The sequence below is a fragment of the Eretmochelys imbricata genome, chromosome 1 (assembly GCF_965152235.1).
Source record: "Eretmochelys imbricata isolate rEreImb1 chromosome 1, rEreImb1.hap1, whole genome shotgun sequence".
Classification (NCBI taxonomy): domain Eukaryota; kingdom Metazoa; phylum Chordata; order Testudines; family Cheloniidae; genus Eretmochelys; species Eretmochelys imbricata.
Genome location: NC_135572.1, coordinates 355,347,113 through 355,370,062, shown reverse-complemented (window position 1 = coordinate 355,370,062; position 22,950 = coordinate 355,347,113). Strand labels below are relative to the sequence as shown.

At 43.8% G+C, this 22,950-nt stretch overlaps 1 protein-coding gene across 2 annotated transcripts in view; it reads left to right on the top strand.

Moving 5' to 3' along the window:
* AHCYL2 (adenosylhomocysteinase like 2) overlaps positions 1 to 22,950 on the top strand; it is a 217,954-nt gene that overhangs the window by 179,794 nt on the left and 15,210 nt on the right. For both annotated transcript variants that reach the window (XM_077837570.1, XM_077837578.1), the window contains exons 3-9: positions 1,190 to 1,333; positions 2,968 to 3,068; positions 4,730 to 4,832; positions 5,947 to 6,041; positions 13,533 to 13,639; positions 18,738 to 18,854; positions 21,774 to 21,837. In XM_077837570.1, the coding sequence (XP_077693696.1) occupies positions 1,190 to 1,333; positions 2,968 to 3,068; positions 4,730 to 4,832; positions 5,947 to 6,041; positions 13,533 to 13,639; positions 18,738 to 18,854; positions 21,774 to 21,837 (731 nt within the window). The remainder of the gene's footprint in view (positions 1 to 1,189; positions 1,334 to 2,967; positions 3,069 to 4,729; positions 4,833 to 5,946; positions 6,042 to 13,532; positions 13,640 to 18,737; positions 18,855 to 21,773; positions 21,838 to 22,950) is intronic.

The window sequence follows — 22,950 nt, the reverse complement described above, 5'->3', positions numbered from 1 at the left end:
ATCCAGTACTTCCTGTCTATCCAGGCAGAAGTGCATCTAGTGTGTGTGGAGCCAGCATGGTCAATTGGGCCGTTGCACACAACGAGAGAGCTGTTAGGTGTGCTTGCCACAGTAGGGAATCAGGAAAAGGCATTTCAAAAATATGCAGGCTGGTTTTTGGGGGACGGGGGTTTGCTTTTGGTCTGCATGACCCTGAGCAATGCAGTTCACAATTGAGACCAAAACAATCACTGTTGCAGGGAATGTGACATGGAGAACTGTTAGGGTTGATACAGGTCACACAATGTTTGCACTCACACTCTGTCAATCTCAGTAGATTGACCATTGCTCAATGGCATTTGGGGAGGTGGTTTTACTGTGTCACTGTAATCGGGCGCTTATGTTGGAGGGAGATTAATTTGAGTGTAGATACCGGCATAAATAGGTCAACACAAGGAAATTTATATCGACCTAACTTCATAGTGTAGACCAGGCCTTACAAACTAAGTGAGTCCAGGGACTGTACGTAGGCACCTTAAATGAGTCATGACTCGGCGCTTTTACTATCAAACTACTATTTGGTGACTAACGTGTAATAAGATCGGGTCTGTGTCCAGTTCCTAGTGTACAGCTCTCTACATAATAGGCAGGCTTGTAGGCAGTCTGAGGGGCCAGTGACTAAGTGGGTGGAGAATGTAGAGAGATGGAACTTGGAGAGGCCATAGACAAGAGTTGCAGTAGACAAGGTGAGAGGAGATGAAGACATGAATAGAGACTGGCACAGTCAAGGAGAAGCTGTTGCTGAAGTAGTGATGGGAATCGTGGTCTGGGGCTGGGGGGGGAGGGGGGCGCAATTCCGGGTGAAGATTGATCCTGAGGTTGTGGACAGTAGAAGCAGAAGGGGAGGTCTCAGTTGAAGAAAGATGCTCTTGTTGCCCAAGAGAAACGCATCTGGGCTATTTAGCTGATCAACTCAAAACTGGAAAGAACACAAATTGTAGGGCATGTCTGTGAGCGATGCATAATTGCGAAGTATTTTTACCCTCAAGTGACCAGGTATTTGGACATTTACTGTAACTTGAACCTGTGTCCCCCTTTCCATTGCAGATTGTCTGACTTCTTCCACACCACAAATTCCCTTCTTTTGCTTGTCGGTGGGGTCGGGGATATTTTATTCTGCCTGATGTGTCCTCATTCTCTCATTCTCCAGCTGCCTCATATACCGACAGCTCTGATGATGAGACCTCCCCTAGGGACAAGCAACAGAAGAACTCCAAAGGCAGCAGCGATTTCTGTGTGAAAAACATAAAGCAGGCAGAGTTTGGGCGCCGAGAGATTGAAATTGCTGAACAAGGTAAAAGGAGGCAGGCTCCTCAAGTTTGATGCTGTTGTGATCTGGACTTCTCACCTGAACAGCTTCAAATCCGGAGTACCTCATACTTTCCCATCCTGCAGAGCTTATAGCAAGGGCTTATTGAAACTGTTTTTCAGCAGCAAATTGGGTTTTTGACTAAAGGAACCTTTCCCAGAGAAGTGCCCATTTTCTGCAAAACATTTTGATCTTTCGTCAAAAAGAAAAAATGCTCTAAACACAAAATATTTCAGTGAAAAACAGAAATATTTCAGTTTGGATTTTCCATCTTGGTGCCTCATGGGAGATGCAATTGTGTTTCCTCATGTCTTTATCCTCCACTATGGGCCAGCTTCCCCAGCCAGACTATACCTCTCACAATACACCCTTGATGCAACTACCTCTCCTCATCATAAAGGGAGACCATGGTGCATGATGGGGAAATGGAGTCTGACCAGGAACCCCAGAGAATAAGAGCATGTGACACCACAGAAATGTTTCTGAATTAAAATATTTCAGTTTTTGGATAAAATATTTTTTCCCTGAAAAGTCTAATTTTTCCATGGGAAAATTTTGACAAACTATTTTTTCATATTTGTTGAAATTTTCCATGGAGCAGAGAATAAGTCCATTTTTTGACCAGCTCTACTCATAACATTTTATACTTAAGGGTTCAAGTAGATGACCTGAAACTTCTCTTTGCCCTATTACAACAGAGCTACGTGATACACTTCCAACCAGGTGTAAAAGGCAAGAGGCTCCAGTAGCTAACACAAAATAGGGAAATATTTGTGTCCTAAAATTTCTTAGGCTACCTTATCTCCTCTCTGTGCATCTTCTTAAAGTGCTCCCCATCCTTTCCTTGGGAGGTTCAGTGTCCCACTGATTTCTTCTGGCACTGTTCCTGCTAATAACAGTTAGGTTAGCCTATCATAGAACAGAAAAAACATATCCTGTGATCTCAGTGACCCACAATAGAGAAATTACTGAACTTTTAAAGACCCATTATTACAAACAGAAGACAATGGTTATCAAATACTTCACAAATAATAGACAAAGTTGTAAAAATGCTGATTAGTTCAGACAACTTGTGAAAGGGGACCAAATCCAATTACTAGATTGTTCACAAGCAAAAAGAGTGGGCTTATCCAACTCTCAGCTCTCTAGACAGGGACTGAAATTCTTACACAGCCATAACAGTAGTAGTGCCAACTATTGGATTTTACCATGAGTCTCGTGATATTTGATTTTCTTCAAGCCCCAACTCATTTAGACAAGTGATTATGTGAAAATTTCAGCTTCCATTGGGGAGGGTGCAGTACGTTTCTAGCTGTTCTGGCTGCAGAGAAAAGCTTGAAACCATGACTAGGCTGCACCCTAAACACTTAAACAACAGAAGACAAGTAAAAAGAATCTAAAACAAATTATTTTTTTAAAAATCTTAATATTTTTAAGCCAATGTCATGATTTGGGGGGCCTGACTCCAGGCTTTTGAGGGTTTGGGGTTGGCAGTACTGCACAGATTTATTACCGTAGATCTTAAATGCTAAGGCAAGGTAGGGCAGCGGCGCTGGATGTCTGCTTCTTTGTGATGACTCTTCTTTGCTTTTTAATGATGGATTTTTCTTTCCTTCCAGAGATGCCTGCACTTATGGCTTTAAGAAAGCGTGCTCAGGGAGAGAAGCCATTGGCTGGGGCCAAGATTGTGGGCTGCACACACATAACTGCACAGACTGCCGTAAGGCCCTGTTTTATTTATTCAGTTCTTTTCCCTTTGCAGTGGGCATTTCAGCAAGAAGCCTCTTTAAATTCCACTGTAGGGTGACTCCATTGGTATACAAAGCATGTGCTCCTAGGAAATAGTCTCCCTGAAATAGGCATCGTTACATAATGCCATGTTTGGAGAAAAATAGATTTCCCAGAGATTGGATGACTTGGGATAGCTGAAGGGATATGCTGCCAGTGACTGATAGGTCCCCTGTCTGAGTCTGGCCCAGGACGGTAATGACTGTAACAGCTACTGTTGGCTGTTCAGTGACCGGTGTGAGACAGGTTAGTGGGTCTCAGTCCAGTTCCCAAACAATGGCAGTCCACAGCCCAAAAAACACCAACGCAATTGGCACTAATTCATACCCTTGTTGGCAGTCTCAGCAGGGAGGCCAAAGAATGGATAGGCCATGAAGACTGAAACCTGTTCTCTGTCCTTCCGGGGCAGGAGCACATTGGCAGGGCAGTGTCAGGGAATCTTGCACTCTCTTTGTCTGTGCTGCAGCTGCCCTTGGGGACAAAGAGGACTTCAGTCTCCAGAGATGTCAATCCAGCACATTTCACCAAAATCGCTTTTTAAAAAGGAGACTTGCTGACTTCTGTAAAGGTCTATTTAATAAGGATGTGTGTCTATCTGTATCTCATCTTTTAAGATGTGAGCAGTGCATGTGTGTGTCTGTGAGTCATAGCTGTGAGTAATGATGATTAAGAAAACCCCCCACAAATCTTAGAATAAAACAAGAGGGAAGTGGGATCTAGTGATTGTGAAGGTAAAGGTGAAGGTACTGTGTGATTCAGGACTCTTGGATTTTTGAATTTTCCGAGCACTAGAAGGGAATGAGCTCTAATGACTAGAGCAGGGGATTGGGATTTGGGGCTTTGCTATATCTGGATGAAATGGACTAGGTGCATTGGAATTACTATTTTATTTTTGTATTCATTTGTTTTAAATGATAGGATCTCTGATGCACAGTCTGTCTGTCTCTGTTTCATATAGCACTGACTGCTCTGTCAGGGCTTGTCTACACAGCGCTGCGTTAGCCCGCACTAAATGCCAGGGTGCACTGGCATGCTGTGCACTAACTGGCCCAGGTGGCCACTGCTGGCATGCACTAAAGTTCAGTAGTGCACACGAGGGGGCTCTTAGTGCATGCCAGCAAGGGATTAAGTGAGCCAGTTAGCACAACACAATAGTGAGCACTGGAATTTACACTCCTCTGAGGAGGACTAATGCACCGTGTAGACAAGCTCTCGATGTTTAAAGAAACTACAGTGAGCCCATTTAAATCTGTTTCACAGTAATTACGGAGCTTGATATCTGGCTTCATATAAATCTCGATGTTTAAAGAAACTACAGTGAGCCCATTTAAATCTGTTTCACAGTAATTACAGAGCTTGATATCTGGCTTCATGTAAAAGTATATTTGCACAAAGGCCTCCTAATTCAGTGCAATTCATGTGAAAACAACATCACTCATTACCTTCTGAGGCTGGGACTGGATGACAGGGGACGGGTCACATGGTAATTGCCCAGTTCTGTTCATTTCCTTTGAAGTATCAGAAGACAGGATACTGGGCTAGATGGACTATTGGTCTGACCCAATACGGCTGTTCTTGTTTTCTTTGATCCAGGTGCTAATGGAGACTCTTGGTGCCTTGGGTGCTCAATGCCGATGGGCTGCCTGCAACATCTATTCTACTCTCAATGAAGTGGCTGCTGCCCTGGCTGAAAGTGGTAAGGGATTTTCCCTTCTTCAGCGTGCTTTAGAGAGATTCCTTTCAGCCTTTAAATATTAATACTTTAAAAGAGGACACTGCTCTAGTGTACTATGTTCTTTTTCAAATAGTTTTCCCTTCAATGTAAAATAAACCTTTAGAAGCTTGAAATCTTTCCAATGTTTCTTCATTCATCTCCCTTCCATCTTGTATGTTCACACAAGTGTGTAGGCTGGTAAGTTATGAGGCAAGGTTGCATATGTTCATTTATTGATTAGCGTTACTTAGAAAGCTGGACTATTCACCCTGCTTTATTCTTGCAGGGTTGCTGGTGAGTATTAGCCATTCATACTGATTTAATCAAATATATTGCTTCTCAGAAGCAGAGAAAATTCTGTGGATTTGAGGCATAAGGAATGAAACTGGAAATCAAACTTTGGCCTAAGCAGCCTTGGCAAGACATGTGGCTTGTTTAGCGTTAGAGGTTAAGATTTTCAAAGCAGTGCAGGGGATTGAACTACATATCTTCTAGTAATTTTCATGCATTTCAATCCCCTGCTCTGCTTTGAAAATCACAACCAGAAATTTTGCTTCTCTGGAGTGTAAATGTACTTAACAGTTGATATCATCTATTGCTAGCCCCCTCTGCAGTCTGTATAAGAAAGCTACCCGGACAGCCTTTTGATATGTAAATAACTATTGCACATGCTGTAAATATTACTGTCCCTGCAAATGGCTTTCTGTACTATAGTTAGGAATTAAGAATTGGGTCCTCCCCCTCAAGATGGTATATTTGAAGACTGGCTAGAACAACAATGAAAAGGAAGGGTCCGAACGCTTAGCTTTTATGACTTTTTGAAAAGCCCTTTCAAGACAGTCACTCTCCAGTAAGGCTCATTCCTGTCTGCTGCCCATGGTACCATGTCAGCACCTCTGCAACTAAAAGAGGCAAGAACCAAACCTCCGCTAGAGCAAGCGCTCCTTCCAGCCAGATTCTGTCAGTATGGGCACTCTCAGGGTGACAGAAAGCAGTGCATCACCTTGACCATTCCACCTTTGCCAGGCTAGGGGACCACTCAAGTGACACTTTCATAGGTTGCATTAGTATGGAACTTTCTTCCTGTCTCTGTCAGGGTTCCCTGTCTTTGCCTGGAAGGGAGAGTCTGAAGATGACTTCTGGTGGTGTATCGATCGCTGTGTCAACGTCGAAGGATGGCAGCCTAATATGGTGGGTCTAAAATATGGTAGGAACTAAAACATCTGGCACATGTAATACAAGTTATTAAGACTGATGTCTCAGCTATAGTCTAGAGAGATGAAGGGTGGGGTAGGGTCCACAGAAGGTTTGGAATTATTAAAATGTTCCCTATTAAACCTTGAATGTAGAGTTCTGTGTTTCTTCATCAAAAGCTAATCATACTACTTGCCACCTACATAGCACTTATCTTCAAAGTGCATTAGAATTATGAACTGATCCTCACAATATAGGGAATTAACTTATCACTGTCTTACAAGTAGGGAATTGGAGGAGGTGGTTGACACACTTGCAAGAGACCTTACATGGAGCCAGTCCAGTTCTTGTCTATACAGGAAGGTTGCACCAGTTTTACTTAAGTCAGTTTTTAAACCGATGTAGTTAAACTGGTGTGAAGTCCTGTATAAGTGCTCTTATTTCCATTTGAGCAGTTTATTTCAGTATAACTTTTAAACTTGTTCCCAATCGAGTTAAGCTAAACTGCAAAAAACCACTCAAAGCAAAATAAGCGTCCACACAGCAGTTTGCACCAGTTCAACTAGATCATCTTAAATTCACACCTTAGGTTATACCAGGGCAACTTTCCCATTTAGACAAGGCCTCCATTTCAGAGCCAGGGTTAGGACTCCAGAGACCTTGACAACTAGCCTGGGCTCATTGTATCAGATTGCAAAACAGTAAGAAGCATAGCTTCTTGCTTTAATGGCTTGTGATATCTTTGCGCGTAGGGCAATCCCAGAACCCTGAACTTGGCAAGTGGAGTAGTTTTCAGTTCTCAGATGTTTTATTCCTACAACATTTGAGACTGGTCCTTGGCTCTGGAGCTCACAATCTAATGGATGGTGGATTTTGTGATGTATCTGTATCACTTAAGTTTGCTCATATTGAATTATTTGGGATGTGTTAGAGTTTTCTTTCTTTAAGTACACCTGTGTTCACTTTATTTTCTCCATCCCCTTTAGAAGGTTTGGGGAATAGTCAGATAATCCATCCCCTCAGCCATAAATCTGCATATGGAAAATTCAATTAAAGAAATGATAAATGGCTTATGTTGGGGAATAAGCTTCCATCAGTAGTGACAGCAATCACTGAGTTGGTGTCCAAGAAATCAAAACCCTTCCTGCACCTGCACGTTTGTCCTACGATAGTTTGACTCAGCTTCTTGGTTCTGTGCAATGTGTTAGGATGTCTGATGTCTTCTCAGAATTCCTCTTTGTGAGGATGGCATTGTGGATCTGCAGAGCTCTTTCATGTGGTCCACACAACAGAGCATTCTTCTTCAAGTATATCCCCTGTGGGTGTTCCACCATAGGATATGCATGGGCCCATGCACTCGTGACTGGAAATTGTAAATAGCTGTTACTGCACTCGAGCAAAGCAGAGCTTTGTGCTCCCATGTGAGAGCATAGAGGGAGGTACAGACCCAGTTCCCGCCACTCCAGTTCCTTCTCAACCACCTGCAGCTTGAAACAGCACTGTTGTGGTGTCCGCTGTTTACGCCTTCCCGCTTGCCTTACCCTTTATCATTTATTTTTTATTTTATTTAGTTAGTTATTATTTTTTGGTTAATTTTTTCTCAGTTTTAGCACAGCTTGTTCATGAAGGGGTGGTGGTCCCCTCCTACAAACTTCTTGCATTAGTGCTTTCGGCATTTCCCTGTGTTATGCCTAAAACCCCACAGTTCAAGTCCTGCCAGACCCGCCATTTCCCCACAGTGATAGGCATTCTAGTTGTCTCCAAGACACATCCTGTCAAAGCGTAAATCTGCCTGGGGTTCAAAGGCAGGTCTTGTAAAGATAGAGAGGCTAGGTTGAAGCTTCTCTTAGTAGAACACTCCCTAGCTCCAATGGGGTCTGCTTCCTCCTCCCCCACCGTCTCTTCTCCTCCCCCCTCAGTCTCTCAGGCGGCTCCGGTGGCTTCCAGAGCCTTAGAGGAAGTTCCAGAGATCAAGACCTCTGAAAGGATGAAGTCCCTCTCATCCACCAAACTCTAGAAACAGTGATAGGTCACCTTATAGTGCTGAGTCTCGGGAGACCTCGCATCCCATAATGGGACTGCAACATGGCCTTTCATTCACACTTATGCCAAGCACTACATAATCTTACCTGCTTCCAGGGCTGACATTACCTTTGGTGATGTCATCCTCCAAACTGTCTTGGATTTCTCCTCAGCACCCACCTCCATGTTCAGATACTGCTTGGGAGTCTCCTACGGTGGAGCACCTTTAGGGGCAGATGTTGTGCAAGAGGAGAGGTTACTTACCTGCACATTAACTTGAGTTCTTCGAGATGTTTTGTCCCTATGGGTGCTCCACCTCCCATCCTCCTTCCCTTCTGCAGCAGTCTTCAGCTTCACAATTGCAAAGGAATTGGAGTCGCAGCGGAGCTGCACCTCCTTATATGTCCTCACATGGGAGCACGAGATGCTACCCTGTATCAGCATAGACCCGTGGACACTGCTGTTCACAATCTCCAGTCAAGAGTGCACCAGTTCTGTTCTGTGCATGAACCAAAGTGAAATAAGTCATCTGGGGACAGACATGTGAAGGGGAAATAGGGTACAGCAAATTGATCTGGGGGAGATTTGGGAATTATTATTTTAAAAAGAACCTTATAGTCTGACAAGCAGCTGCAATGAGAGACTAACAGGATTCCAGGTTTGCATTGTTGGAGGCATAAAATGCAAATCAAAGGAGAAGGTATTTCTACGTAGGGTGTGGATTAGATCTCTGCTGGGATAGTGGACCCAGCAATTGTCTGTGCCAGAGGATATAAATGTCCCTTTTGAAGAGAGTGAAGAGTGAAGATGCAGTGATGTTTCTGTTACCATGTTTTGGCCCCTCAGAGTTCTCTGAGCCACACTGAGCGCACTAAAATCAGGAGGGGATTGATACAGTGCAGCTATACGAACACTCCAGTCTAACAAAAAGTCTGGCGTTGACTGCAAGTAGCAGCAGAAAGGCAAGATGGGGATAATGCTCAGAAAGGTTGATTTGCATGAAAAACTCCTCCCTGGCGTGGTCATGCAGGTGAAGATTGGTTTGCTAACATGATAACTAGGAAGGATTCTAATGAAACAAAATAAAGAAGATGTATGAGGAAACTACAGGAAAATGAGCATGAGGTGGATCTTGCTTTTAGAGTAATTTATGTACATTCTGCTGTCTGAAGGTGGCCATCCGTGGAGGCATTCCAGAGACCCAGTCTCGAGCCTTCATGTCCTCTTACCTTATACTCTCCTAGGAAGGAGAAACTTGCTAAAAGCCAGAATTCTGCTCTGTGTATGCATTTTCACAAGAGGACTCTCTGCCCTATCAATGAAATGAGGATTGATGAAACCAAGAGATTCAGTAGTTGTGTGTACTCCAAGTGAAATATGAGTAGCTTGAAAGGAATCAAGAGTGGAGAATGAGTCTTATCTCTAATATTTCACTCTCATGTCAATTTCTTCATTCCATTAGATCTCTAGATTTTAAATGAAAGGTGTAATCTGAGCACAGGTCTGAGAGTCAGGAACTCCTTAGTTCTGATTTCTGCATTGCCACCACGCTGTGTGGATTTGGCAAGTCATTTAACCTATTAGTGCCTAGGTTTCCCCATATGTAGAATGGAGATTATATCTGTTCACACTGGAGTTTGTTTTCTTGTAAAGCACTTGGAAGAGGAAAAGGAGATGGTGTTTATTATTATTATGTAATATTTTGTTGAGCACTGACAATGTGCTAATCTTTCCAAACATTCAGAAAGGAACAGTTGGTCCCTGCACTGAGGAGCTCATCATCAAAGGAGAGAGAGAGAGATTATGGGCATGGGCTCCAATAATAATCAGCACTTTGCATTTCTAAATCACTATATAAACAACTAATGATGGCAGCATTCTGGTTCAATACATACACCGCAAGCCATGTTATCACAGAAGGAAAATTTAGATGGAGATTGCCAAGTGCTCTTCTGATATTCCATTGTGTGCTGTGTCTGTAAAAGCTGGGAGTGAATTTTGTGTTTGGAATGGACTTAAAAAGAACAAAGCAGTGTATAGCAATTATTTGATTCTGTATAGAGTAGCACCAATAAACAGCTGGGCACGCCTCAGAACCAGTAGGGGGCGTGGGGAGCCAGGCTTTCAGGCCCTCAGCACATCATCCGCTGTTCATTAAAACCTGCTTTGTGTTCCTTCTGCGATTTGGCAGCTGTCTCCTACTCTGATGTGTTACTCATTATGTGCTGTGCTGGGGATGTCACTTCAGCTACCTACCTGGAGCTAGCTGAGGGGAGCGGAGGAGTTAAGGAGGTGCAAATTTTGTCTGTAGTGATTCCCCCCCCCCCCCAGCCTTTTAATTAGATCCCAGTTCGGGGAGGAAACCTTGTGAAATCCTGTGCAGTATAAACCTGGAAATAAAAGGCTTTTTCCTGAATATCCTTTAGGACAGTCATGGCTCTATATTCCAGCCAGGTATACTCGCCCCAGGAGTATCACAGAAGGGACTAGACACCTGAGTGCAGCTGCATATCTTGAGACTCAAGCAAAGCAGAATTTTATGGTAACAGTGTGCTGCAGTGCTCTTTATCGCCTGGCTGTTGGGATGCAGAGATGACAGTGATTGGCATGCTGTATGTAACGTGAGCACTCAGCACACAGAGTAGAGGGGTGCTGTGGGCTAATGGAACATACTGGATCCCTTAGACACCCCAACATACAAGCCCAGAATTGCTTGCAGAGCTCTCCATCCTTTTTGTGCACTTGTTAGGATTAGCTGAAAGAGTGTAATTGGAAGTAGTGGGGATTGGGGCCAGGGTATTTGGAAGGGGACCATAAAGACAGGGATCTACCATTCGAGAATCTCTGTTAGGTGGCTTTTTCTAGTCCTTTCTGTGGCCCTCCAGTCACTACACATCAGGGACCGTGGGTCTTAAACCCTGGTCTTTAGGGCTTTTTGGTGCCAGCAGGGTCTAGCCTGCCACACAGGGACTTGCTAACTGTTGTCAGAATGGGAGCTGAGCTCAGACACAGTTCTGGGAGATGATTGGCAGAACACTGGGGGAGCCCTGATTGGTCCACAGCCCCTATTTTAACCCAGCACAGGAACAGGAAGTTGTCCATGCAATTGGGATCCATGTTGCTCTGGATTGTGTGCCTTGTGTTGCCTGCTCACCTGGCTTCACTTCCTGGAATCCTGTACTGACCTGACTTTGGTTATTGATCTGTGGTTCTGCTCTCAAGTTTGTCTCCTTCTTCTGGTCTCCTGGTAACCTGATCCTGCCTGCCTCCCGACACTTGACTCTGTTTCGCCTCTGGCCTATTTCTGACTCTGATCCCCTGGAGTCAGACACAGCCTGACTCCTACTTTGACCACAAGGTCACACCCATGTCCCGGTCATGACAGCAGACAGTGATTATAATCACATTGTGTTAGATAAAATTTTTGTCTGAAAAGCCTTGATCCATCCTGCAGATGCTATTGTATGCCGCAGAAAACCCTAAAAATAAAATCAACTAATGTCAAGGAGTATCTGGACATTCACCCTAGTTTATTGTAGCCTGTGCTACATCTTTATGGTTGATTACATGTACTTAGTAACTGCCTGGTAACTACATTCTCATGTGCTACCTTAAGTTGAGTTTATATAACACCGGCCATGGGTGCATTAGAACTGTGCTTCCAAACTTTTCAGTACTGTGGCTTCTCTACAGATATTTTAAAATTGAGTGGCTCCCCAGTACCAGATACTATTTTTTTTTTTTTTTACCAACTCAGGAAGCTACAAGAGTTCAGACACTAGTTTCAAGTTGGTCACTAGACAGTTTTGCATCTTTATTCAACTACATAGTTTATTTAATTATATAATCTTATCAGTATTTTTAAAACTATCATTTGAAAATATGGATTTTTGATTTGTTTGGACACAGCCTAAGATTTTAATGACAAGAATGGGCCTGTTAAATAAAAGTTCTTCCACTATTGCACCTGCTTTAATAAATCTCACATGACACAGAAGCTGAGCCATGTTTGCTGTGTCTGTGGATTCATGTAGCTGCAGTGCAAAATATTGATTCTTCTTAGCTTGTTCTGGCAACTGGCCCTGGACACAAGACATGAAAATCCAAACATCCTCTAGTTATCATATTGTCTACTTTTCTTCCTTTTCTGCTTAACTGCATTAAAATCATCATCATCTTCAGCCCAATGTTTGCAACATGTAGACTTAGCACTTAGTAAAAACTGTCCCATTGTAAAGTAAAATGCACCTGTCTTTTCCTCTGCCCCGCCCCATTGCCCTGTTGGCCGATGCTGGTGCCGCAGGCAGCACTGTTTTAGTATCCCTTCTCTCTCTTCTCCAGCAGGGGGCTTTCAGACAGGAGACTTCCTGCTGAAAGCGTCCCAGAGCAGCAAGTCTCCCTGTTGGAAGCCCCCTGTAGGAGTGGAGGGCAGAGAGAGGCTGCCAGCACCACAGCAGCTGCAGCATAAGATGCAGACCCATAGGTAAAACAGGTGATTGTTAAGCTTATTTTATTAGTTTCTTAATTAGAAAAAAAAAACAAAAATGGGCATATCAATTAAAAACAAATTCCCAAACACTCCCCTGTGAACCCTTTCTGGGTCCCCAAGGGGGCCATAGCTCACTGGATTAGAAAGCTTGAGATCTTTTTCCGTCTCTAATTTCTAGGATTCTAGGCTGAATTATGGTCCGTAGTAAGGCATTAATTTTTCAGAGAGCACTTAACTTGTATTTAGCATCAAACCAGCATAAGCAGATCTGCTCATTTTAATTGTTTTAATAAAGCAATAAGTTTGGCTATTAACATTCCACCATGAGGAGCACATTCCATAAGGAATGTCTTTTATAATGTGGCTTTTATCTCCTTTGGTAAAGTGGTTCATTAGGAGGGACTGGATGGTTCAGGGGATTGGTGAGCTGTTAGGAAGCCTGGTATTTCTAGGTTCCAAATTCAAATCCAGCCTGGGTAGGGTGTGACCAAAAGTTACTGACTAAAGACTGTTCAGTGGCCTATGTGAAACACAATGGGTTTCCCAATATAAAATTATTATTACAGTTGTCATTAGTTGGCCTCACTGTTCACAGTCAGAGCAGAAAGGCCAGAGACTGGGCTATGGTCAACAAACATTTCCCTGTCACTTCCAGAGATGGTCCCTCCTGCTGGAGCTTGCACTGCTGCTGTTTGCGCTGTCCCTAATCTGAGGATAAATCCTGAGGGCCTGAGCAGTCCCTCTCCAGCCTCATTAAACAAAAATGTAACCAAAGTGTCATTGCTCCATTGAGTAGTCCTTGTCTTGGCTTTGTCTGGGGTGTTGCAACGGCCCTATGGCCTACATCTTACCAAGATGTGGACTTGCTTCAGAAGCTGGAATTCCGTGAATAATTTACCTGTGGTGTTATTAACGAAGGAGGTCAATGGCCTCGCTGGTTTTCAGTACAGTGACTTGGTGCAACTTTCTCATTACAGATCTTGGATGATGGAGGGGACCTGACCCACTGGATTTACAAGAAATACCCCAACATGTTTAAGAAGATCAAGGGGATAGTAGAAGAGAGTGTGACTGGGGTCCACAGGTAATGGAGCTGTATCCACAGCAAGCACATAGCCCTTTGGGAAAAGGATCCTGTGTGTGTCTCACATACTCAGCACTCACAAGAAGCTGTGACATACCATATCTCAGCCTGTTGCCTGAACTTTGATCCTACAAATACAGCCTTGCAGTAGTTTCCTGTTGGTGTGGATTAGCTCTTAAAAAATAAAAAGTCACATTTACTCTCCCCATCTAAAAATAAACTTGAAAACGTCTAATGATCTGAACCTGAGACTAGGAGGTAGGAACTTCTAAGTTCTCATTCTGATTCTGCCATTGACTCTTGTGTGAGCTTGAGAAAACATCTAACCTCTTTTTCCCGTCTGTAACATGGGAATAATACGTGCCTGCCTTGCCAGGGATGTGAAGAGGAAGGGACGGTGAGAAGAGGAGTGAGGATTGGTGTTACAGTGCAAGGAGAAAGTGTAGTTGGCTTTGGCAAAAGTGAGAAGCTTAGAGTCAATCTCAAACTGAAGTGCACGGGAAGGAGTGAGATTGTAGGAGGAAATGACTCCATAGCTTGAGGGAGGGGGAGAATTCCAGACAGACAAGTCAGCATAAATGCGTGACACCCATACCTCAGCCTATGGAAGCAGAGGAGTAGTGGGAGAAGTGATTAACAAAATCAGAAGGAAGGTCTGAGCAAGTGTGTGGTTTGAGCAAATCAGCAAGTCAGTTTTCAGTTGGAGGAGGCGATGGATTGCAAGGTAGGGAAGGTGAGTCAGAACAGTAGGGAGGAATGGGAAGCTAGCAAAGGTGGCAGAGGATGAGGGCAGCAGTCTTTTTTTTTTTTCTTGCAGTGAGAGCATAATATGGCTGCAGCTCTCGAAACTGGCTGAAGTTTAGAATAGGGATCTAGGCATGCTGTGAAAAAGGGAATTGAAACTGTGGAGATAGGAAGTGCTGGCTGAAACCTGATTAAGATTTCAGCAGAGGCAGGGTGAAGAAAAGGACCTGATTTGACAGTATTCTATCAGTGGCAGTCAGAGATGTATGGGCAAGGCAGATGTGTAGAGAGCAAAGTAAGGTTAAGGGTAACTCCCTGCATTCTTGCTTCAGTGGCTAAGGTCTGAGTTAAGGATGCTGATGGGACGCACACAGGGAACACAAAACTCTTCATCCAAATGGACACGTTTAGTTTTTGAAGCATTTGGTATGGGAAATCACTGTATCTGGGAGCTAACACTTGAGGCTTGTAGGTGGGTCAGAGTGTGCAATGAAGGAAATACACAGTTGGGCAGTCTGTGCACAGAAGTGTTGTCCAGGTTGTGGTAAACAGTAGAGAGCAAGAAGAAAGTCTTCTGGAGAAGGCATAATTGTACTCAGTGTATATTTGTGAGAGAGCTGATAGTTCACATTCTGGTTTGCAGGATACCAGCCAACTCTTGAACACATAACCAGGGCTTTGGAGCTGTGCTCCGGCTCCGCTCCAGCCCCAGGCAAAAACCTGCAGCTCCACTGCTCCGGAGCTGCTCCTCACTCCAGCTCCGGGCTCCGTACCAAAGCCCTACACATAACAATTGAATACTTTCAGGTTCTCTTCCTGTTTGTAGTCTAGAATTTAGATTTGTTATCTTGTTTATGTTTTCACTCTCATAATAGTTAATCATAGCTGAGTACTTCCATAGAGAGATGCATTTCTGTCTATTGCCAGTAAAAAAAGTTCAACACAGCACATACTACAGCATGATTGTAACTTGCCTTACGTTGCAGTCAGTGTGCTGTCTGTGGCACCTTAGAGACTAACCAATTTATTTGAGCATCAGCTTTCGTGAGCTACAGCTCGCTTCATCGGATGCATACTGTGGAAAGTGTAGAAGATCTTTTTACACACACAAAGCATGAAAAAATACCTCCCCCCACCCCACTCTCCTGCTGGTAATAGCTTATCTAAAGTGATCACTCTCTTTACAATGTGTATGATAATCAAGTTGGGCCATTTCCAGCACAAATCCAGGTTTTCTCCCCCCCCCACACACACTCTCCTGCTGGTAAACCCACTCTCCTGCTGGTAATAGCTTATCTAAAGTGACCACTCGCCTTACAATGTGTATGATAATCAAGGTGGGCCATTTCCAGCACAAATCCAGGGTTTAACAAGAACGTCTGGGAGGGGGGGTAGGAAAAAACAAGGGGAAATAGGTTACCTTGCATAATGACTTAGCCACTCCCAGTCTCTATTCAAGCCTAAGTTAATTGTATCCAATTTGCAAATGAATTCCAGTTCAACAGTTTCTCGCTGGACTCTGGATTTGAAGTTTTTTTGTTGTAATATCGCAACTTTCATGTCTGTAATCGCGTGACCAGAGAGATTGAAGTGTTCTCCGACTGGTTTATGAATATTATAATTCTTGACATCTGATTTGTGTCCATTTATTCTTTTACGAAGAGACTGTCCAGTTTGACCAATGTACCTGGCAGAGGGGCATTGCTGGCACATGATGGCATAGATCACATTGGTGGATGTGCAGGTGAACAAGCCTCTGATAGTGTGGCTGATGTTATTAGGCCCTGTGATGGTGTCCCCTGAATAGATATGTGGGCACAGTTGGCAAAGGGCTTTGTTGCAAGGATAGGTTCCTGGGTTAGTGGTTCTGTTGTGTGGTATGTGGTTGCTGGTGAGTATTTTCTTCAGGTTGGGGGGCTGTCTGTAGGCAAGGACTGGCCTGTCTCCCAAGATTTGTGAGAGTGTTGGGTCATCCTTCAGGATAGGTTGTAGATCCTTAATAATGCGTTGGAGGGGCTTTAGTTGGGGGCTGCAGGTGACGGCTAGTGGCGTTCTGTTATTTTCTTTGTTAGGCCTGTCCTGTAGTAGGTGACTTCTGGGAACTCTTCTGGCTCTATCAATCTGTTTCTTCACTTCCGCAGGTGGGTGTTGTAGTTGTAAGAATGCTTGATAGAGATCTTGTAGGTGTTTGTCTCTGTCTGAGGGGTTGGAGCAAATGCGGTTGTATCGCAGAACTTGGCTGTAGACGATGGATCGTGTGGTGTGGTCAGGGTGAAAGCTGGAGGCATGTAGGTAGGAATAGCAGTCAGTAGGTTTCTGATATAGGATGGTGTTTATGCGACCATCGTTTATTAGCACTGTAGTGTCCAGCAAGTGGATCTCTTGTGTGGACTGGACCAGGCTGAGGTTGATGGTGGGATGGAAATTGTTGAAATCATGGTGGAATTCCTCAAGGGCTTCTTTTCCATGGGTCCAGATGATGAAGATGTCATCAATATAGCGCAAGTAGAGTAGGGGCGTTAGGGGACAAGAGCTGAGGAAGCGTTGTTCTAAGTCAGCCATAAAAATGTTGGCATACTGTGGGGCCATGCGGGTACCCATAGCAGTGCCGCTGATCTGAAGGTATACATTGTCCCCAAATGTGAAATAGTTATGGGTAAGGACAAAGTCACAAAGTTCAGCCACCAGGTTTGCCGTGACATTATCGGGGATAGTGTTCTTGACGGCTTGTAGTCCATCTTTGTGTGGAATGTTGGTGCAGAGGGCTTCTGCATCCATAGTGGCCAGGATGGTGTTATCAGGAAGATCACCGATGGATTATAGTTTCCTCAGGAAGTCAGTGGTGTCTCGAAGGTAGCTGGGAGTGCTGGGAGTGTAGGGCCTGAGGAGGGAGTCTACATAGCCAGACAATCCTGCTGTCAGGGTGCCAATGCCTGAGATGATGGGGCGCCCAGGATTTCCAGGTTTATGGATCTTGGGTAGTAGATAGAATATCCCAGGTCGGGGTTCCAGGGATGTGTCTGTGCGGATTTGATCTTGTGCTTTTTTCAGGGAGTTTCTTGAGCAAATGCTGTAGTTTCTTTCGGTAACTCTCAGTGGGATCAGAGGGTAATGGCTTGTAGAAAGTGGTGCTGGAGAGCTGCCAAGCAGCCTCTTGTTCATATTCCGACCTATTCATGATGACAACAGCACCTCCTTTGTCAGCCTTTTTGATTATGATGTCAGAGTTGTTTCTGAGGCTGTGGATGGCATTGTGTTCCACAAAAAAACTTCAAATCCAGAGTCCAGCGAGAAACTGTTGAATTGGAATTCATTTGCAAATTGGATACAATTAACTTAGGCTTGAATGGAGACTGGGAGTGGCTAAGTCATTACGCAAGGTAACCTATTTCCCCTTGTTTTTTCCTACCCCCCTCCCCCTCCAGACGTTCTTGTTAAACCCTGGATTTGTGCTGGAAATGGCCCACCTTGATTATCATACACATTGTAAGGAGAGTGGTCACTTTAGATAAGCTATTACCAGCAGGAGAGTGGGTTTGGGGGGGGGGTGAGAAAACCTGGATTTGTGCTGGAAATGGCCCAACTTGATTATCATACACATTATAAAGAGAGTGATCACTTTAGATAAGCTATTACCGGCAGGAGAGTGGGGTGGGGGGAGGTATTTTTTTCATGCTTTGTGTGTGTAAAAAGATCTTCTACACTTTCCACAGTATGCATCCGATGAAGTGAGCTGTAGCTCACGAAAGCTTATGCTCAAATAAATTGGTTAGTCTCTACGGTGCCACAAGTCCTCCTTTTCTTTTTTTCGAATACAGACTAACACGGCTGTTACTCTGAAACCTGTGCTGACTGTGCCATTTAAAATAAGTGATTTGGTCCAAATACCCATCTTAGTGGTTGCACTTTGTAAGGCTGTTTTAAGTCTCTCGCTGTGACCAGCTCTTACTACTTGCACCTAAATTGTAAGAAATGTGGGAGGAGGGCTTTAGGAACACACATATTTTGCGTTGAAAGGGCACCAAAGGGTATTGATCTGAAGTTGGAAGAAGCATACTGTCATGCACTTGATAAAAATGTAAAGGAGCCAAGGACAGAACATGCTTTAGATTCTAATCTGGTACTGGCAATTTTTCTGGACGGGACAAGCATAAATGCGTTTACGAAATGAGGGATATACCTCCCATGCTAGAATTGGGAGGATGTTCACAGGTAGGTGCTAACTTTGGCTATGGAGATGTGTGCCACTCCTTACCAGCTAATCAAGAGAGGTAAGAGCATTTGGAGGCAGAACATAGGAAAACCTTTCTCAGTTCGTTTTTCATTCTCCTGTTCTCTCCCTTATTCCTTACAGGTTATACCAGTTATCTAAAGCTGGAAAACTCTGTGTCCCAGCTATGAACGTCAACGACTCTGTCACCAAACAGAAGTTTGACAACCTCTACTGCTGCAGAGAATCCATTCTTGATGGGTATGTAGCTCCCTGACTAAATAGAGCACTCTGTATGACTTCCATGCTTGGGTGTGTTTAGAAAAGACAGAAGTCCACTAAACTGGGTGACTGGGCAACAAAATGCCAGATGAAATTCAAAATTGATAAGTGAAAAGTAATGCACACTGGAAAAAATCAACCCAACTATACCTATATAATGATGGGTTTTAAATTAACTGTTACCATTCAAGAAAGAGATCTGGAGTCATTGTGAATAGTTCTCTGAAAACCTCAGCTCAACACAGAGTAACTGTCAAAAAGGCTGACGATGTTAGGAACTATTAGGAAAGGGATAGAAAATGAGAAAATATTATAATGCCACTATAAAATGCATAGTACGCCTACCCCTTGAATACTGTGTCTGGTTCTGGTCACCCATCTCAAAAAGGATACAGTGGAACCGGAAAAGGTTTAAAAAAAGGACAGCAAAGATTCTCAAGGGTACAGAACTGCTCCGTATGCGGAGAGATGAAAAACATTAGGGGTGTTCAGCTTAGAAAAGAGATGGTTAAGGGGGGATACGATAGTGGTTTATAAAATCATGAATGGAGTGGAAAAAGTGAATAGGCAAGTGTTGTTTACCCTCTCCCACAATTCAAAACCCAGGCTCACCCCATGAAATGAATAGGCAGCAGGTTTAATACAAACAAGAAGAAATACCTTTTCACGCAACCCACAGCTAACCTGTGAAACTTATTGCCATGGAATGTTGTGATGGCCAAAAGTATAACTGGGTTCAAAAATGAACTAGATAAGTTCCTGGAGGACAGGCCCATCAATGGCTATTAGCCAAGATGGTCAGGGATGTAACCCCATGCACGTGGTGATCCTAAAGCTCTGACTGCCAGAAACCTGGAGGAGAAGACAGGAGTAGATAACTCCAAAATTGCGCTGACCTGTACACCCCCCTGAAACTCTGGTACCGGCCACTGTCTGAGACGGGATACTGGGCTAGATGGACCATTGGTCTGACCCAGTATGGCCATTCTTAATGTTCTAAGGGGTCATGTGGAAATGTTAAAGTTTAATTTCTTGTAAGAACACAGGATTTGCCTTAGTGGCTCAGACCATTTTTCCATTTAATCTAACATCCCGTGTCCTTCATTGCCTAATACCTAATGTTTCAGTGGAAGGTAGAGATTCCCCAATATTGTACCTAATCAGTAGCGCTCACGCTGTGCAGGGGAACTGGGACGGAAACACTTCTGATCTTGTGGTGATCAGCCGATGCCTTAAATCAGAAGATTTGTTCCCATCAGTTTTAGGGTCCAGCACTGCAAATCCAGCCCCAGCAGTAGACGCTAGCCTCCTGCATCAGTGAATCTTGTGCTTTCATTTGTTTTTTTCTTTCCTTGGATGACATGAGAACGATGGTCTTGTGACTAAGGTACTGGCTCAGACTCAGAAGATGTGAGTTCAATTCTTAGCTTGGCCATACACTTGCTGTGTGGCCTTGGGCAGGTTGCTGAATCTCTGTGCCTCAATCCACCATTGCAAAAAGGGATGATAATATTTCCCTGCCTTCCCAGGGTGTTCAAATACAATCGATCTCTCCTGAGCCCTTTACAAATTCTAGTGATGCAGGGCATATAGGTGACTAGATATAGAATGACTTATGTCAAAGTCTCTTGGGTGCCTTTAAAGTAGTTTTGTGAAACTAAATGGCTCTTAGGGCTAATACAACTGTTTTATATAACTACTGTTACTTACATTGTAGCAGCACCTAGGCACCCAGTCAGGGATCAGGGTCTCATTGTGCTGGACAAAGTACATGAGTGTAATGAAAACACTGTCCCTGCCCCAGGAGTCTTACAGTCGAAGGAAGAATTGCTTCCAGATTTTCATCATGACAGAATGAGAAGTTAGGTGCACCTGTGTGTATGTAGCATGTGTTAATGATCAGTGACTATTTGCAATGTAGGTTTCAGAGTAGCAGCCGTGTTAGTCTGTATTCGCAAAAGGAAAAGGAGGACTTGTGGCACCTTAGAGACTAACCAATTTGGTTAGTCTCTAAGGTGCCACAAGTACTCCTTTTCTATTTGCAATGTAGACATTCAAAACACCTCCTTATTATCTTGCTGTGTCACGTTAAATTGTAATAGACGTAAGTAAATTGAGCTCTAATATAAAGCCTCTCTCAGACCTCTTAAACTGGGCCAGAGAAAATCTGTGCAAAAGTGCAGCTAAATCTGCAGGGATTTCTGTCTAAATTCATTGGGAAAGTAAGGGAATTTTGCCTTCCCCACACTGCTAACCTATTCACTTTCATGCTAAAAATAGGCTGTAATGTAGGACACTCTTAGGAAGAGCTAAGAAGAAACAGACTGGAAGGAAGAGTCTTATTTGTACAAATCATCAGGATTGTGCCAGGAAACCACTGTTTGTCTTCCCTAGCAAGTCTCTTCTGGGTGCCATTGTGTAGAAAATTCTCCTTCTTTCTAGCCCCAGGCCTTGGGTGGTAGCACTCTGTGCTACCATGAGGAAGACTGGTTCTGGAGGGGCCTTGAGGTTCCCACTTTGTGATCCCCAGAAGAAACAATGGGCCAGATTTTGCCCTTGAAATACACACTTGTAATTCCCTTTCAGATCCAAAGGATTTACACATATATCCATTTAGACAATTATACTTTGGGGAAGAAATCTGGGATTCTTTCAGTGGTCCTGCAAAGGAACATGGTCAGCCCACCAAATGCAGTGTTGTCTGTGGGATGGAATAGGCTTTGACAGAGGGGATTTCCCATCAGCTGAGCCCAAAAACCCTGTCTGTAGCAGCACTAGTCTTATTTCTGAGACGTTATCATTATTGCCCATTAAATACTGGCCTGTGTTAAGTTTTATACCCTGGCACTGGGGGTTGCGTCTAATCTCTGTTGTTTTAATTCTTGCACTTTTTCTTAGCCTTAAAAGGACGACGGACATGATGTTTGGAGGAAAGCAAGTGGTGGTCTGTGGCTATGGAGAGGTAAAACTTTAATATTTCATCACACAGAATTTGCTTTGTGTGTTACATCGAGTGGTTGCTGCACATAAAATTAGGGCTTCTCTTCTCGTAGCTTGATCCTAGCGTGCTTTGTATCTCTGTGGCTTCTGTCTTCATCTGCAGTTATGTTAAAACTTGCTTTTAAAATAATGGGCCCAATTAGACAATAATGAAGGGTTTTTCCCCTGTTACAATTTCTCTGCATTTTTCTTTTCTTGTACCAATAGATTTTTAAAAGTACTTAGAAGTTTGATGCTGGGGAGGGGTGGGGGGGCGAGATGTGTGCTGTGGCATTGCACACTGAAATATGGTCAAGAAAGATCAATTAATCCATCTTAATGTTGACCTGCCAATGAGCTTTCACACCTGATCTGGAGGGATCATCTCTGTAGATGAAAGTAGGGAGTTCAGTCTCCATATTCCAACCCCCTCCCTCAGCTGGGGCTGCCAACATGTGGACTAGTTAGTAGCTGTTATAGTGGGGTGTGTTCTGATCTGGACTGAGAACCCCCAAATCATTTCACATGATTCAAACATCAGGTGGTTCGACTCTGATCTAAAAGTTGAGTGCACTTGGTGATCACATGTTCCAGTAAGCCTGTGGAATGATTGCACAATCAAACATATTCGGGGAATTCTTGGCCAGTCAGCCATGCCCTTGAATTCCACTATGAGGTTTCCTGAGTGTGTAAAGGGTAAAGTTAGTTAACACTGGGAAATTAAAACATTGATATTGAGCTATCCAAATAGATTAAAGGTTGTAAGAACCCCTTAGGTCTGGTCTGCACTTAAAACTTAGGTCGACAAAGCCACAGAGCTTGGAGTGTGAAAAATCCACATCCGGTGCACTGTAATAATGTTAACCTAACCCCTGGTGTAGACACAACTGGGTGTATGAAAGAATGCTTCCATCAACCCAGTTACCATCACTCGTGGAGGTGGAGTTCCCACAACAGTGGAGAAACCCTTTTTGTCACTGTAGTGTGCATCTATGCCATGCGGTTACAGCAGCATGGCGATGGCCACATAGCGATGCCACTGTAGCATCTGTTGTATAGACATGGCCTTAGACTTTCCCAGAGTGAGAAGTTTGGT